This window comes from Piliocolobus tephrosceles, chromosome 2 (genome assembly GCF_002776525.5).
Source record: "Piliocolobus tephrosceles isolate RC106 chromosome 2, ASM277652v3, whole genome shotgun sequence".
In the NCBI taxonomy this organism is placed as follows: domain Eukaryota; kingdom Metazoa; phylum Chordata; class Mammalia; order Primates; family Cercopithecidae; genus Piliocolobus; species Piliocolobus tephrosceles.
The window spans coordinates 161,743,605-161,755,923 of NC_045435.1; the positions used below are offsets into that span (position 1 = coordinate 161,743,605).

At 36.6% G+C, this 12,319-nt stretch overlaps 1 protein-coding gene across 2 annotated transcripts in view; it reads right to left on the bottom strand.

Moving 5' to 3' along the window:
• The window catches only part of COPB2 (COPI coat complex subunit beta 2), a 36,414-nt gene that overhangs the window by 15,277 nt on the left and 8,818 nt on the right, over positions 1 to 12,319 (bottom strand). For both annotated transcript variants that reach the window (XM_023187867.2, XM_023187866.2), the window contains exons 3-10: positions 9,863 to 9,949; positions 9,530 to 9,656; positions 8,521 to 8,669; positions 5,880 to 6,026; positions 4,898 to 4,997; positions 4,091 to 4,233; positions 3,642 to 3,841; positions 2,148 to 2,258 (exon numbers count right to left, since the gene is read on the bottom strand). In XM_023187867.2, the coding sequence (XP_023043635.1) occupies positions 2,148 to 2,258; positions 3,642 to 3,841; positions 4,091 to 4,233; positions 4,898 to 4,997; positions 5,880 to 6,026; positions 8,521 to 8,669; positions 9,530 to 9,656; positions 9,863 to 9,949 (1,064 nt within the window). The remainder of the gene's footprint in view (positions 1 to 2,147; positions 2,259 to 3,641; positions 3,842 to 4,090; positions 4,234 to 4,897; positions 4,998 to 5,879; positions 6,027 to 8,520; positions 8,670 to 9,529; positions 9,657 to 9,862; positions 9,950 to 12,319) is intronic.

Sequence of the window (12,319 nt, forward strand, 5' to 3'; positions counted from 1 at the left end):
ACATGTTATATACTACATCATAATTCCACCAAATGTTGGAAATATCTTCAAATATTTTTCAGTAATTATGCAAAAATATAAAATAAATATTTGAAGATTCTCTGATGTACTGTTTTCCTAAGAGATCAGAGAACTCCTTACAGTTGGACAAATGATGAAAGGATTTTTTACTGTATATGACATGAATTACTAGGGCTTACAAACCACTTTAGTAAATAAAAATGACCCAAATGTCCATAATAGGTGAATGCTTAAACAAATTGTAGTATATTCATATAATGGAATAATACTCTGCAAATAAACCAATTACTGATCCAGGCAAGAATATGGATGAATCTCAAAAAACATTATACTGAACAAAAGATGCTAGACACAAGAGTACATACCATATGATTCCATTTATACGAAACTCTAAAGACAACTCTAATCCATATAGAGACAAGAGGCTCTCATTAGTGTTTTCCTGGGCCTGGGGAATGGGTGGGTAGGGGGTGTGGACAGACTGTTAATGGAGACAAGGGGATTTTGGGGGGATGATAGAAATGTTCTATAATTTGATTGTGTTACTGGTTACGGATTACATACGTTTGCCCAAATCTACTGACATGAACAGGAGTCCTCCCTTATCCATGGGGGATACGTTCTAAGCCCCAGTGGATGCCTGAAACCTCAGACAGTACTGAACCCTATGTACACTATGTTTTTTCCTAAATGTAAGGTGGATAGCATATACAATGTGGATAGATATGCTAGGCAAAGGGATGATTCACGTCCCAGGTGGGATGGCTCAAGATTTCATCATGCAACTCAGAACACTGGGCAATTTAAAACTTAAGAGTTGTTTATTTCTGGACTTTTCCACTTAATATTTTTGGAACACAGTTGACTGTGGGTAACTAAAACTGCAGGAAGGGAAACCACAGATGGGGGGACCGCTGTACAATTAAATGATACATTCTGTCTTCTGTAAATCATACCTCAATAAAGGTGATTTAAATAATAAAAACTGTGACAAATGGCTCATTAGTCAGCAATGATCAGCAACAACAGATTATATTCAGGCCTCTGCCTTGAAAAAAGTGGCTGTGGCTATCACTGGATATTTGAGATTGTGTGAGGAAGTGGTGTGATGAGGGCTTTGCTCAGGACAGGAAAGATGCTGAGCAAGGCCTTGGCTGGATAAAGCTGAAAAAAAGGAACTATCAAAATAGTGGAAGAGGTATGCTCAGAGAGGGCAATTCATCAACTATAATTTTGCTTAAGATAACACAGTACCTTTGAATACACAGAACTATATGTATATAAGTGTATTTAGGAAATTTATGAGATCAGAACAATTCCATACTTCTCAATAAATCCTACTGTTGTTAATATTTTAAAAAATGTATCTTATTACGCAGTGCTGAGCTTAAGTTACCCCACTGTTGGGGGCAAGATGCAACATAAAATGTGAGGCAAACAAAACTAAAAAAAAACTGTGAAGATGTAATTCACTTGTGTGGTCTGAAAACACTAAACCCCTAATGTTTATTACATGCATTAAACAGGAACGAAAAAGGAACCAGAGCCAATGACTAGCAAAAAAAGTCAGAGTTAAATGATCTTTCCTGCTTTTAATGAGAACATTTTATGAACATTCTGAATTCAGACAGAAATTTGTTAAGAATGGGCAGCGGGTACTATCACAAAAAATAAGTTTTAAAAAAGATTTCATAAATTTCTCATCAAAATGATCAAATCACAACATCATCCCCAAGTAGCTCACAAAGGGCAGTAGCACCAGGACACTACATCATAGGGAGGGCATGCCAAGGCCTGCCAAAGCAGACATGAGGGTCTACTGTGCCTTAAGCCCATAAAGCACCAGGTCCTGCCACGGGCTCCACCAAAGAAATGGGTGCTGGGTCCCCAGTTAAATGGGATTATTTTATCAGTTTGAGTGAGCCAGCTCAACACAGAACAAAGAAAGGACAAAGACAGCTCACGCTATCAGTTGCCTCTGACTTTAATCTTCTTACGGACAGCTCTGGTGAGAACTGTTTTTTAACACAGAGAAGCACAGCCCACATCAAGCCTTGAGAGTCCTCAAGCAGCACACAACACATCTGCAATCACGGCAAGCTGGCTATCACGCAGCCAAAACTTACTCTGAAGAATCGTGGGCCCATGCAAACTCCTGAGCAGATCCAAAGCTCTTGTTTCTCAATGCCATTGCTGTGTAGATGATATACTCCCCATCACCACACACCACCACAAACCTAGAAATCACAGAAGCCAGGGAGAAGAGTACAAAGGACCAAAGACATGTAGAAGTTAAGAAACAATAATTCTTGTTATGGTAAAAGAATTCTAATAACAAATGTTATTTTAGTTCATTATTACAATTTAACGTCTTTTAAAAGTTATACATTTCTTTGAATACAAAGCTACAAAAAAAATTCTAGCCAACAAATTAAAAAGGAAATTATGAATACAGCATTACTGCTGAAATGTTATTGGAATGGCCTTCTCATAAATAAAGGCAACTGGAGACAGGAAGGTGAGAATGGCTGGAGATGCAAAGGAGGAGGATTCCAATTATTCAACCAGTATTTGTTGAGCACCAAGATGCATAGCACTTTGCTCAAAACATTTATACCACAGGAAGGCACTATATTATTACAAAGACTATCTTCATTTTAAAGCTGATCACTCAAATGAATAAAAATATCTCACTCCAGTTTTTAAAGACTGCTAAATTAATCAAAATACAGAGGATATTTTAACATTTAAATACTGAGAAAAAGACAATGCTGCATAGTCAACTAAAATTTTCCCAATGGACATAAAACAACTATCTTTAAAGTTATTTATAACACTGTAGAGGCTGGTATCAAAAGACTGGCAAAGGCAAAACTTACAGCCAAGAATGTTTTATGATATTAAGGGAAATGCGCATAATGCATTCTTAACCTTCATAAGACAATTACGTTACAAATAATTATGGATACCATTTACTGAACTAGGCAGCATACTTGGTTTATATCTTTTGTCTTTTTCAATATTCAGCATAATATTATAAGATGCCAGACCTGCTGTAAAATAATTTTAAAGCTCCACAGATTTAGACTTCACTGTGCTAGAAACTCCTCTCTCACAAGATGTTTGGTGACTTATAAATCTTAAGGGAGAAATTAAACTGACAGTTCAAATTACAAATAAGAAACAGAATTATTACCAATCCTAAAACTTTTTCAAAAGACACATATCTCAGCATCAGGTTTTCTTCTTAAGAGCAGTGAGTCAGCAAGCATTTAGAGAGGGCACCTCCTAAGTCTCAGCATAAGACATACTCCTTGCCCTCAAAGGAGCACATAAGAACACAAACTCAATGCATGTGAAATAACAGTAAACAGTACTATTTAACTATTCAAAATTGTGTGGTATAGAACAAGGCCAGAGGGGAAACATGCTCCATCTTTTGTGCCAACTTTATCAAGTGGCATGGCTGCCTGCAGCTGTACTGAGGACTATGAGGCCAGGGCAAAAGCACATTGAGGAATGATTAGAGATGCCAACCACAGGGCAAGAGTAGACTGTGGATCTGCAAACCTGTTCTAACATACACAGAAGCTGAGAGACAAATTTTGGTGATGGCTTACCGCCCATTAGGATTGTGCTGAATAGTCTGAGGGTATATTTCACAACTGCCCATATCCTTCACTGCCAGTGGCAATCTTTCTCCATCTTTAATTTCAGCATCTCCCATTGCTTTTAGGTTGGCCTGCTGGACTTCTGAATGCTTGGCCCAAATTATCTTTCCATTGGCATCCATGGACATGGCAGGTTCCTCCCGACCAAGCTGAAAGGAAGACAAATAACCTTCAACAATGAAAAGGAAAATGAATAAAACCACAACAAAACAGATTATTTTTTCAACTAACAGAGAGCTCCGTTTCCTTTCTTCCACTTTAAATCTTCATTGCTTAATGTCTAGTGCTTAATGAAAGAAGTGCCAGTTTTACAAAACCGGTGACTTGGAAGATGGTACTAAAATACAAAGAAAATGGTTTTGCCTATATCCACCTACTGAGAGGGATAGTATAATTACCTTAACAATGATGCTCCCTTCATCATAGCCCAAAGCGACATTGTTTGACCCTCTTAGACTGGCCACGCACCATACCCTCTCCATTCCATAATTCAGTGTGCTCTCAAGCCGGTAGGTGCTTGAATGCCAAATACGTACTGTTCCTAAAAAGAACAATGTAAATATTCCCTTTTGATACAAACATCCGATGATAAACTGTCAGTGAAAGAGAGCCATAGAAGTCTTTCTATTCAAATAGATAACACTTGTGGCAGCTTAATGACCAATTTTTTGATCTACTGTCTTTAAATGATTTTTAAAAGCAACATAAACATAACAGATAACATATAAGAAACAAAAACTAAGAATTATGATTTTAAACATGAAATAATAACAGGATTTCCTGGGTAGAGTGTTTCCTATATGCCAGATGCTTTCTACGCATGATTTCTTCTCACTATAATCCTATGAAGCAGATATATGTGTTTCCATTTCATAATCTGCCCAAACCACACATTCATAACATAACAGAGCCTGATTTTGAATCCAGGTTTGTTTGACTCCAAAGCACATGCTTTTTCAGTTTTTATTCAGGACATCTGATGGTCCTCTTAAGTGACAGAATCAAAATACATGAGAATGATGATGATGATGATGATGATGATGAATATAATGCCCCTTTACTCTTTTATAGCTTAAGTCTGGTACTTTACTAAAAATATCAAAATCCTTGGAAACCTCCAATTACAATGCAGAGACATTACTTGCTTTAAATGCCTACTAAATAGTAGTTACCAGCACAGGAATAAACATACCCTTCTAACTTACCATCTTCTGAACCTGTGATAATGATTGGCAACTCAGGATGAAAGCTGGCACAAGACACATTTTGGGCATGTCCTTCCAGTGTCTGCACACATGTTTTATTCTGTAATTAAGACATAGAAAACATTTTTTATTAGTGAAAAACATGTAACCAGCCCACCCTTAATTTTCTCAATGTACAGATACATTATAAATGATAGTAGTCATGACAATCTAAATAATATCCAATACAGAAGTTTTTGACATAGGATGATCTTGTTGTATATATGAATATTTTATTTAATTACTTTGTAAAATAAATGTAAATGTAACTATCATATTTAAAGAAGCGGAAAAAACCCAAAAAGGCTTTCGTCTGAATATTATTTCCCCAAATTCTCAGGGTAATAGATTTTCCCCTTAAAACCCACACTTACTATCACTGGCTAAGTAGACAGTACTGCTTTAGCCTTTAATATTTTTATTCTGGATTCAAGTACAAATGTGAAAATGTTTCAAGGTGAAACAGACTCTCTAGGCCTCATTTTATTAATTGCTTATGGGAACTTTTGATGTGGAAAACAAAAATATCTAAATATAAGAAAATCTTAGAGATAGGAAGCACGTTAACAAGAGTTCATAACTAGGTTTACAAGAGTACTATTTGGCAAAATGGTTGGTATCTGTTGATCTGCTAGCTTACAAAAATGAATAGAAGTCTATCAATGAAGATTATGGAGGATAATTCAACATTAAAATGTTAAAATTTCTAAGGGCAATTACAAAATGAAATATGAACATGTTGGTATTTTATTTTTAAAATCTTGATATGTATACATTGTTTTCATTTTTATGGAGACTTCTGGGAACACAGTTTAGGTGCAAATACTGATACCTTAAGTTATTATGCTGTGAACAGATTTCAACAACCCAAGTCTTAACTGTCCTATAAGAAATAGTAAGAAACATATCTAACATATGGAAGTAAGGTTATGAAAAACTGTACCTGATAATCCCATATTTTAACAAGACGGTCATCTGCACCTGAAATGAGGTATGGTTTGTCCCCACCACTGTAGTAATCAATACAATTCACGCCCTTCTCATGTCCTTCCAAAGTGAAGTTTGGTGACGAAGAGCCCAACTGCCACACCTGCAGAAAGAAACAGCATCTGCCAGTCAATATGGGGCCTTGCTTTTCAAAAGGCAAATCTACCACATTTCTGACACATTATGTAAAATGCCAAAGCCCAGGAGAGAAGAGCTATGAAATTTTATTTTTTATACTGTTTGGTTTTTGTTATTTCTCATTTTACTTGAATTCTCAGGGGGCAAAATCACTATGGCGTTCTTTAAAAGAAGTGCCAATTTTCATCTCTAGAGATTATAATTCAGTCAATCCACAGTGAAGCCCAGGAATCTAGATGTTTAAGACTTTGAAAAACACCACTTTAAGGGTACGAAATTATTTTATTATAGATTTAATATACAGCTCATGAAAGTGGATTTAGTAAGATATCTTAAAAGTGGCTAGGTGTGGTGGCTCACACCTGTAATCCCAGCACTTTAGGAGGCTGAGGTGGAAGGATCACTTGAGCCCAAGAGTTCAAGACCAATCTGGGCAACATGGCAAGACCTTGCCTCTACAAAAAAGGAAAAAGTAAAAAATTAGCTGGGCATGAAGGCACACGCATATAGTCCTAACAACTCAGGAGGGTGAGGCAGGAGGATCGCTTTAGCCCAGAAGTTTGAGGTTACAGTGAGCTGTGATCATGACACTGTACTCCAGCCTAGGCAACACAGACCATAACTCAAAAATATATAAATAAATAAAAATGAAGATATATTTAAAGGAGAAAATTACTGCCTAATTAAAAATTTAAAGTGTAGAAAATTGTTAAAAATTACCACAGCACAGAATTAATTTACAAATATTTACTGAGTGCCTACCATATGGGAGGCCCTGTGGGGAGTATAAATATGTGTAACAAATGTTTACCAATTACTGTATAAAATAAACTTTACTGGAACTGAAGATAAGACAATTCTTGCTCTCAAGATAAACCTAATTTAGTAAAACAAAAGTTTACAACTAATTTCAAAGTTAATCTATGTCAAAAGCAAGGAAAATCCAATCAAAGGCAAAATAACTAAGGTCAAAACCCTAAGATATTCAGACACATAACATTTTACATAAAGAAAAACTAGTAACAGTGTTTTATACAGGTGAAAGCAAACGTGTAAGCAAAAGTTAATTTATTTTAATTCAATGCATATGGAAATATTCTATTTATTTATTTATTTATTTATTTATTTATTTATTTATTTATTAGATGGAGTCTCGCTCTGTCGCCCAGGCTGGAGTGCAGTGGCTTGATCTCGGCTCACCGCAAGCTCCGCTTCCCAGGTTCAAGGCATTCTCCTGCCGCAGCCTGCCGACTACAGGCTGTAGTCTGCAGCCTGTAGCTGGGACTACAGGCGCCCGCCACCACACCCAGCTAATTTTTTGAATTTACTTAGTAGAGACAGGGTTTCACCATGTTAGCCAGGATGGTCTTGATCTCCTGACCTCGTGATCAGCCCGTCTCGGCCTCCCAAAGTGCTGGGATTACAGGCGTGAACCACTGCGCCCAGCATGGAAGTATTTTAAATATTACAATTTAAAAAAGGAGCATGACTGCCCTCACTGCAACATGTATTAAGCACCTAGATCAGGTAAGGCACTTTGCTGTTTGCTACTGAATGTTTGGGGAAAGGGAGTGACACATAGTTTCTACCCCCCAAATTCAGTATTTCAGGGGATCAAGATTTCCAAAAACATGTAATTATAATTCATTCTGAGAAAGGCTGAAACAGAGGCAAAAAGCAATGGAAGAAATGGGATAAGCATAACTGGCTCTACCTAGAAATGAAGTGGATGTCTGACAAGAGCTTCTCAAGAGTAAATATTTGCGCTAAGCCTTAAAAGCTGAGTAGTTCTCCGGAGGAAAAAATATATCACAACAGGAAAATAAAGGGAAGTGCAGGCAGATGGAAAAGTTCAATGAAGTAAGGTTTTATGAACATTCATGGCCTCTAGAGGATGGTGAGTAGACCAGGGTTTTAGGAGATGTCGTATAATATTAGCCCAGGCTAGTCTTGGAAATCCTTGTATTCCACACTAAGGCATTTGGACTTTATCCTTAGATCAGGAACTGACAAGATGCAATCTATGTTTCAGGAAGATAACAGACAGCAGTGTGGTGAAATGGAGTAAGAAAGACAGAATAGAGGCATATGGAATTTAAATGTAAAATAGATGAACGATGAGCAGAAGTCAACAATGAATACTAAAAGGAGAGGAAAGTAGTATCCTAGAAAGGATACTGGCATTTTTCTTATTCTGGGTTTCCAAAGGCTAAAAAATTTTTATAACATGCTGCTTCCACACAGAAAAACGCTCCTCATTAAGAGCACTGAGTTGCCACAATATTTTTCTAAACAGAACATGTCCTTTGGATTAAAATGAGAAATCCTATTTTTACTTCAAAATAGACTTTTCGAAAAACTTTTAAGATGGATAAATTTCTGGCCAGTCAATAGTAAAACACCTAAGGCAAGTATAGTTCACTAATAATGATAACTGACACAAAATGTGGACACCCTACCTTGATAGTTCTGTCCAAAGAGGCACTGGCAAACTGATTGTTATCTTTGGGGTTGATCACAATCTGCATAACATAATGGGTGTGTCCTTCAAACACTTGTGAGCAAGACCATTTTTTATCCCAGTCCCAGAGCTTAATAAGCATGTCATCTAGGCCAAAAGAGAGTCTCAAGTTAGTTGTAATTTCTATTTTTTCACTTCATAAGTAAGACACAGTCTTTAGAGGAAGCAAACCTAACATAAACCACATAATCCATGACTTACAGAAATAGAATCAAAACCAAATAGAGTTTTCAAAATGCTTATTTATCTTAAAAATAAATTTAACTCTCTACAGAAAAGTGGAGATAAAATAAATAAAGTAGATTAGAAATAGCAAATATAAAAATTTTGTGAAAAAACTTAAAAATTCAGTGGGCATTAAAGAATGACCAAAGAGTCATACAAGTTTGATTAGAATCTAAGCGTGACTGAATACTGATAGCAATGACTATGTAGAGAATAAGCATTTGCCCTCATAAGATTGGTTTTTAAAAAGTTTTAAATTACTTCTCAATTTTTAATTTAAACACATTTCAAAGAGCTATTACCAATTCAGTGCTACCTCTTTTGCCAGTCCTCCAAGAGGTCTACTAATTTATACACAATACCAAGGAGCAAACTAGTTTGATTATGAAGATTGAACTGACTAGGCTCTATGGCAATCTGCCAAAAACTCACTCATCAACACGTAAATGACCTTTCTGTTCAGCAGACGTTTAAACATCTAGACTTGTAGGTCTTCTCTGACAGGAATTGGAGCAATCATTACACAGATCCTAAGTACAGTTGATACTTCATTAAAGTACAAACACAAGCAGCATCAATAGCACAGTAATGGATCTAAACAGTTTAAAGGCTGCTTGGAATTAGAATTCTATTTGTAACAGCAGTTAAAGAATAGCATGTCTCAGTGAATGAAAATGAATTACCCAAAGAGATGCACATGACCAAAAAAGGTCATCTCTTACCACTGCTAGTTAGAATGAAAGGCTGGGTTGGATGAACAGCAATACAGCGAATGTAGTCTGAGTGTGCTTCAAACATATGAACTCTCTCCAGAGTATTGTAATTGAACACTCTAATCTGCATGTCATCCTAGAAACAGAAATTTTAAAACCATCATCCCTATTATCAAGTAAATTATACAAAAAAACTGCATCACAGGCTCAAGGAATGAAGTCTACGCTTCAAAACATTGCTGTAATTAACATAACAAATCGGGAATCAAAATCCCGCAACTAACTTACATAATCATTCACCAATTAAGAAAATGGGAATAGAGATTCATATTAATTACTTACCGCTCCTGTCACAACCCAATTCTTCCTTGCAACAAACTTTGCAGCTCGAACAGGAAGATCACATACTTCAAATGTCTTCACCAGTGTCTTTAAAATGTAAAAAGAATACACAAATTGAGCTGTAAGAAAATAACCACAAAATCTACTCTGTTATATTTCAAACATCCAATTTTTAAGATCACTTCTCATTTTAATATATTCTCAGGCTAAAATATAAAAGGTCAACATTAAAATTTTTTAAAAAGACGAATTATCTTTTAATAGATTCAAAATTACAACACTTTTTAAAAGACAAGAGAAAGCAAATGTCCACAAGATGGTATTCCAGATCCTCTGTGCTCCAGCCCTTCCCTCCCTTTTCTAGCCTCACCTTTGGCTACTCCCAGCCTTACCTCTGCTCTTGTTCTCTCTGCCTTGAAAATCCACCCATGGAAACTTGTACTTCCCTTTCATAATGTAGCACCTCATAATTACATTTAGTGCCAATCTTTCCTGCTAAGCTCTCCAAAGGCAGGAATATTTTTCACACTGTATAGGCAGAAGCTAGAACAGTGGCTGGCACACTAAATTAGTGTGTAATAAGTATTTGTTGAATGAATTAGCTCTTAGTTTTTCTTTTTTTTTTTTTGAGACAGTCTCACTCTGTCACCCAGGCTGAAGTGCAATACAGTGGCACAATCTTGGCTCACTACAACCATTGCCTCCCAGGTTCAAGTGATTCTTATGCTTCAGTTACCCAAGTAGCTGGGATTACAGATGTGTGCCACCATGCCAAGCAAATTTTTGTATTTTTCGTACAGACAGTGTTTCACCATGTTGGCCAGGGTGGTTTCGACCTCCTGGCCTCAAGTGATCCACCCGTCTCAGCCTCCCAAGTGCTGGGGTTACAGGCCACCACAACTAGTCAGTCTTTTTGAAATTGAAACCCATAAAAGTGACTCATGAATAAGGTACAATTCTTTTGCATGCTTTAGCAATATGATTCCATACAAATGTTATTATTTATTTTTTTTAAAAAATGAAAACACAGTGACCTATATTTTCCTCCGAGCTACTCAGAATGGAATTATACACATAGGATAAAGGTAGAAAACTAGAAGACCCTCCAAGAAAAAGCAGAGACAATGGTATACCTCTATATTCTCCTTCTTTGATGCCTGTTCTTAAAAGTCTGAAAGCCAAACTATCATTTTCCAATCCTTTTTTGTATCACAGAGCAAAAAAGAAATAACTAAGAAACCAATATAATCTTACTGCTTGATTAACCATGTGCACTAAAAAAGTAATAGGGACCAGTTCATAAGAACTGTCCCACTCTGACTTTTCAAGCCAGAGTTCAAAGATTCTTTAGACAAAGGCTGAATGAGTAGGCACTTCAACTCCAACCTGTAGAATCACTACCAGCTGACTATGATACACACACCGAGAGTAGACAGAACATGCAATCTGTAATACAGCAGAAAAATCCACACAAGCTCTCATGAGGAGCCAACAAACTCAGGGATCTAAGCAGTAAAAATAAAGCAGCTGCAGAGCAAATAGCCAAGGCTCAACACCATGTTAGGGGCTATGACTGATGCAAATGAAGAGTAAGAAAAGCTACACATGCAATACATACAAATACTCAATGTAGATTAGGAAAGTATAACTAATGACTAATACTTATATGGTACTTAGGTTTCATATACAATTTTATCTAATTTTATCTTTTTGACAATCCTGTGACATAGGGAAGGCAATAATATCATCTTTACTTTAGATAAATAAAGAGGCTCAGCATAGTTAAAAGGCTAACCTATATAATTTAATCAGCAAGTTGGCTTCAAATCCTAAAATACTGTGTTTTTTAAACCACTGCATGTACCACCTCAAAGAATATATAGTATCTTCTTATTTGAAATTCAAGTACATTTAAAATCCTTTTTACTTCCAAAAACCTTTTTGGCTCTCTCAAGAATTTGCTCTCACATGCACACGTATGTTTATTGCGGCACTATTCACAATAGCAAAGACTTGGAATCAACCCAAATGTCCATCAGTGACAGACTGGATTAAGAAAATGTGGCACATATACACCATGGAATACTATGCAGCCATAAAAAAGGATGAGTTTGCGTCCTTTGTAGGGACATGGATGCAGCTGGAAACCATCATTCTTAGCAAACTATCACAAGAAGAGAAAACCAAACACCGCATGTTCTCACTCATAGGTGGGAACTGAACAATGAGCTCACTTGGACTCGGGAAGGGGAACATCACACACTGGGGCCTATCATGGGGAGGGGGGAGGGGGGAGGGATTGCATTGGGGAGTTATACCTGATATAAATGATGAATTGATGGGTGCTGACGAGTTGATGGGTGCAGCACACCAACATGGCACATGTATACATATGTAACAAACCTGCACGTTATGCACATGTACCCTAGAACTTAAAGTATAATAATAAAAAAAAAA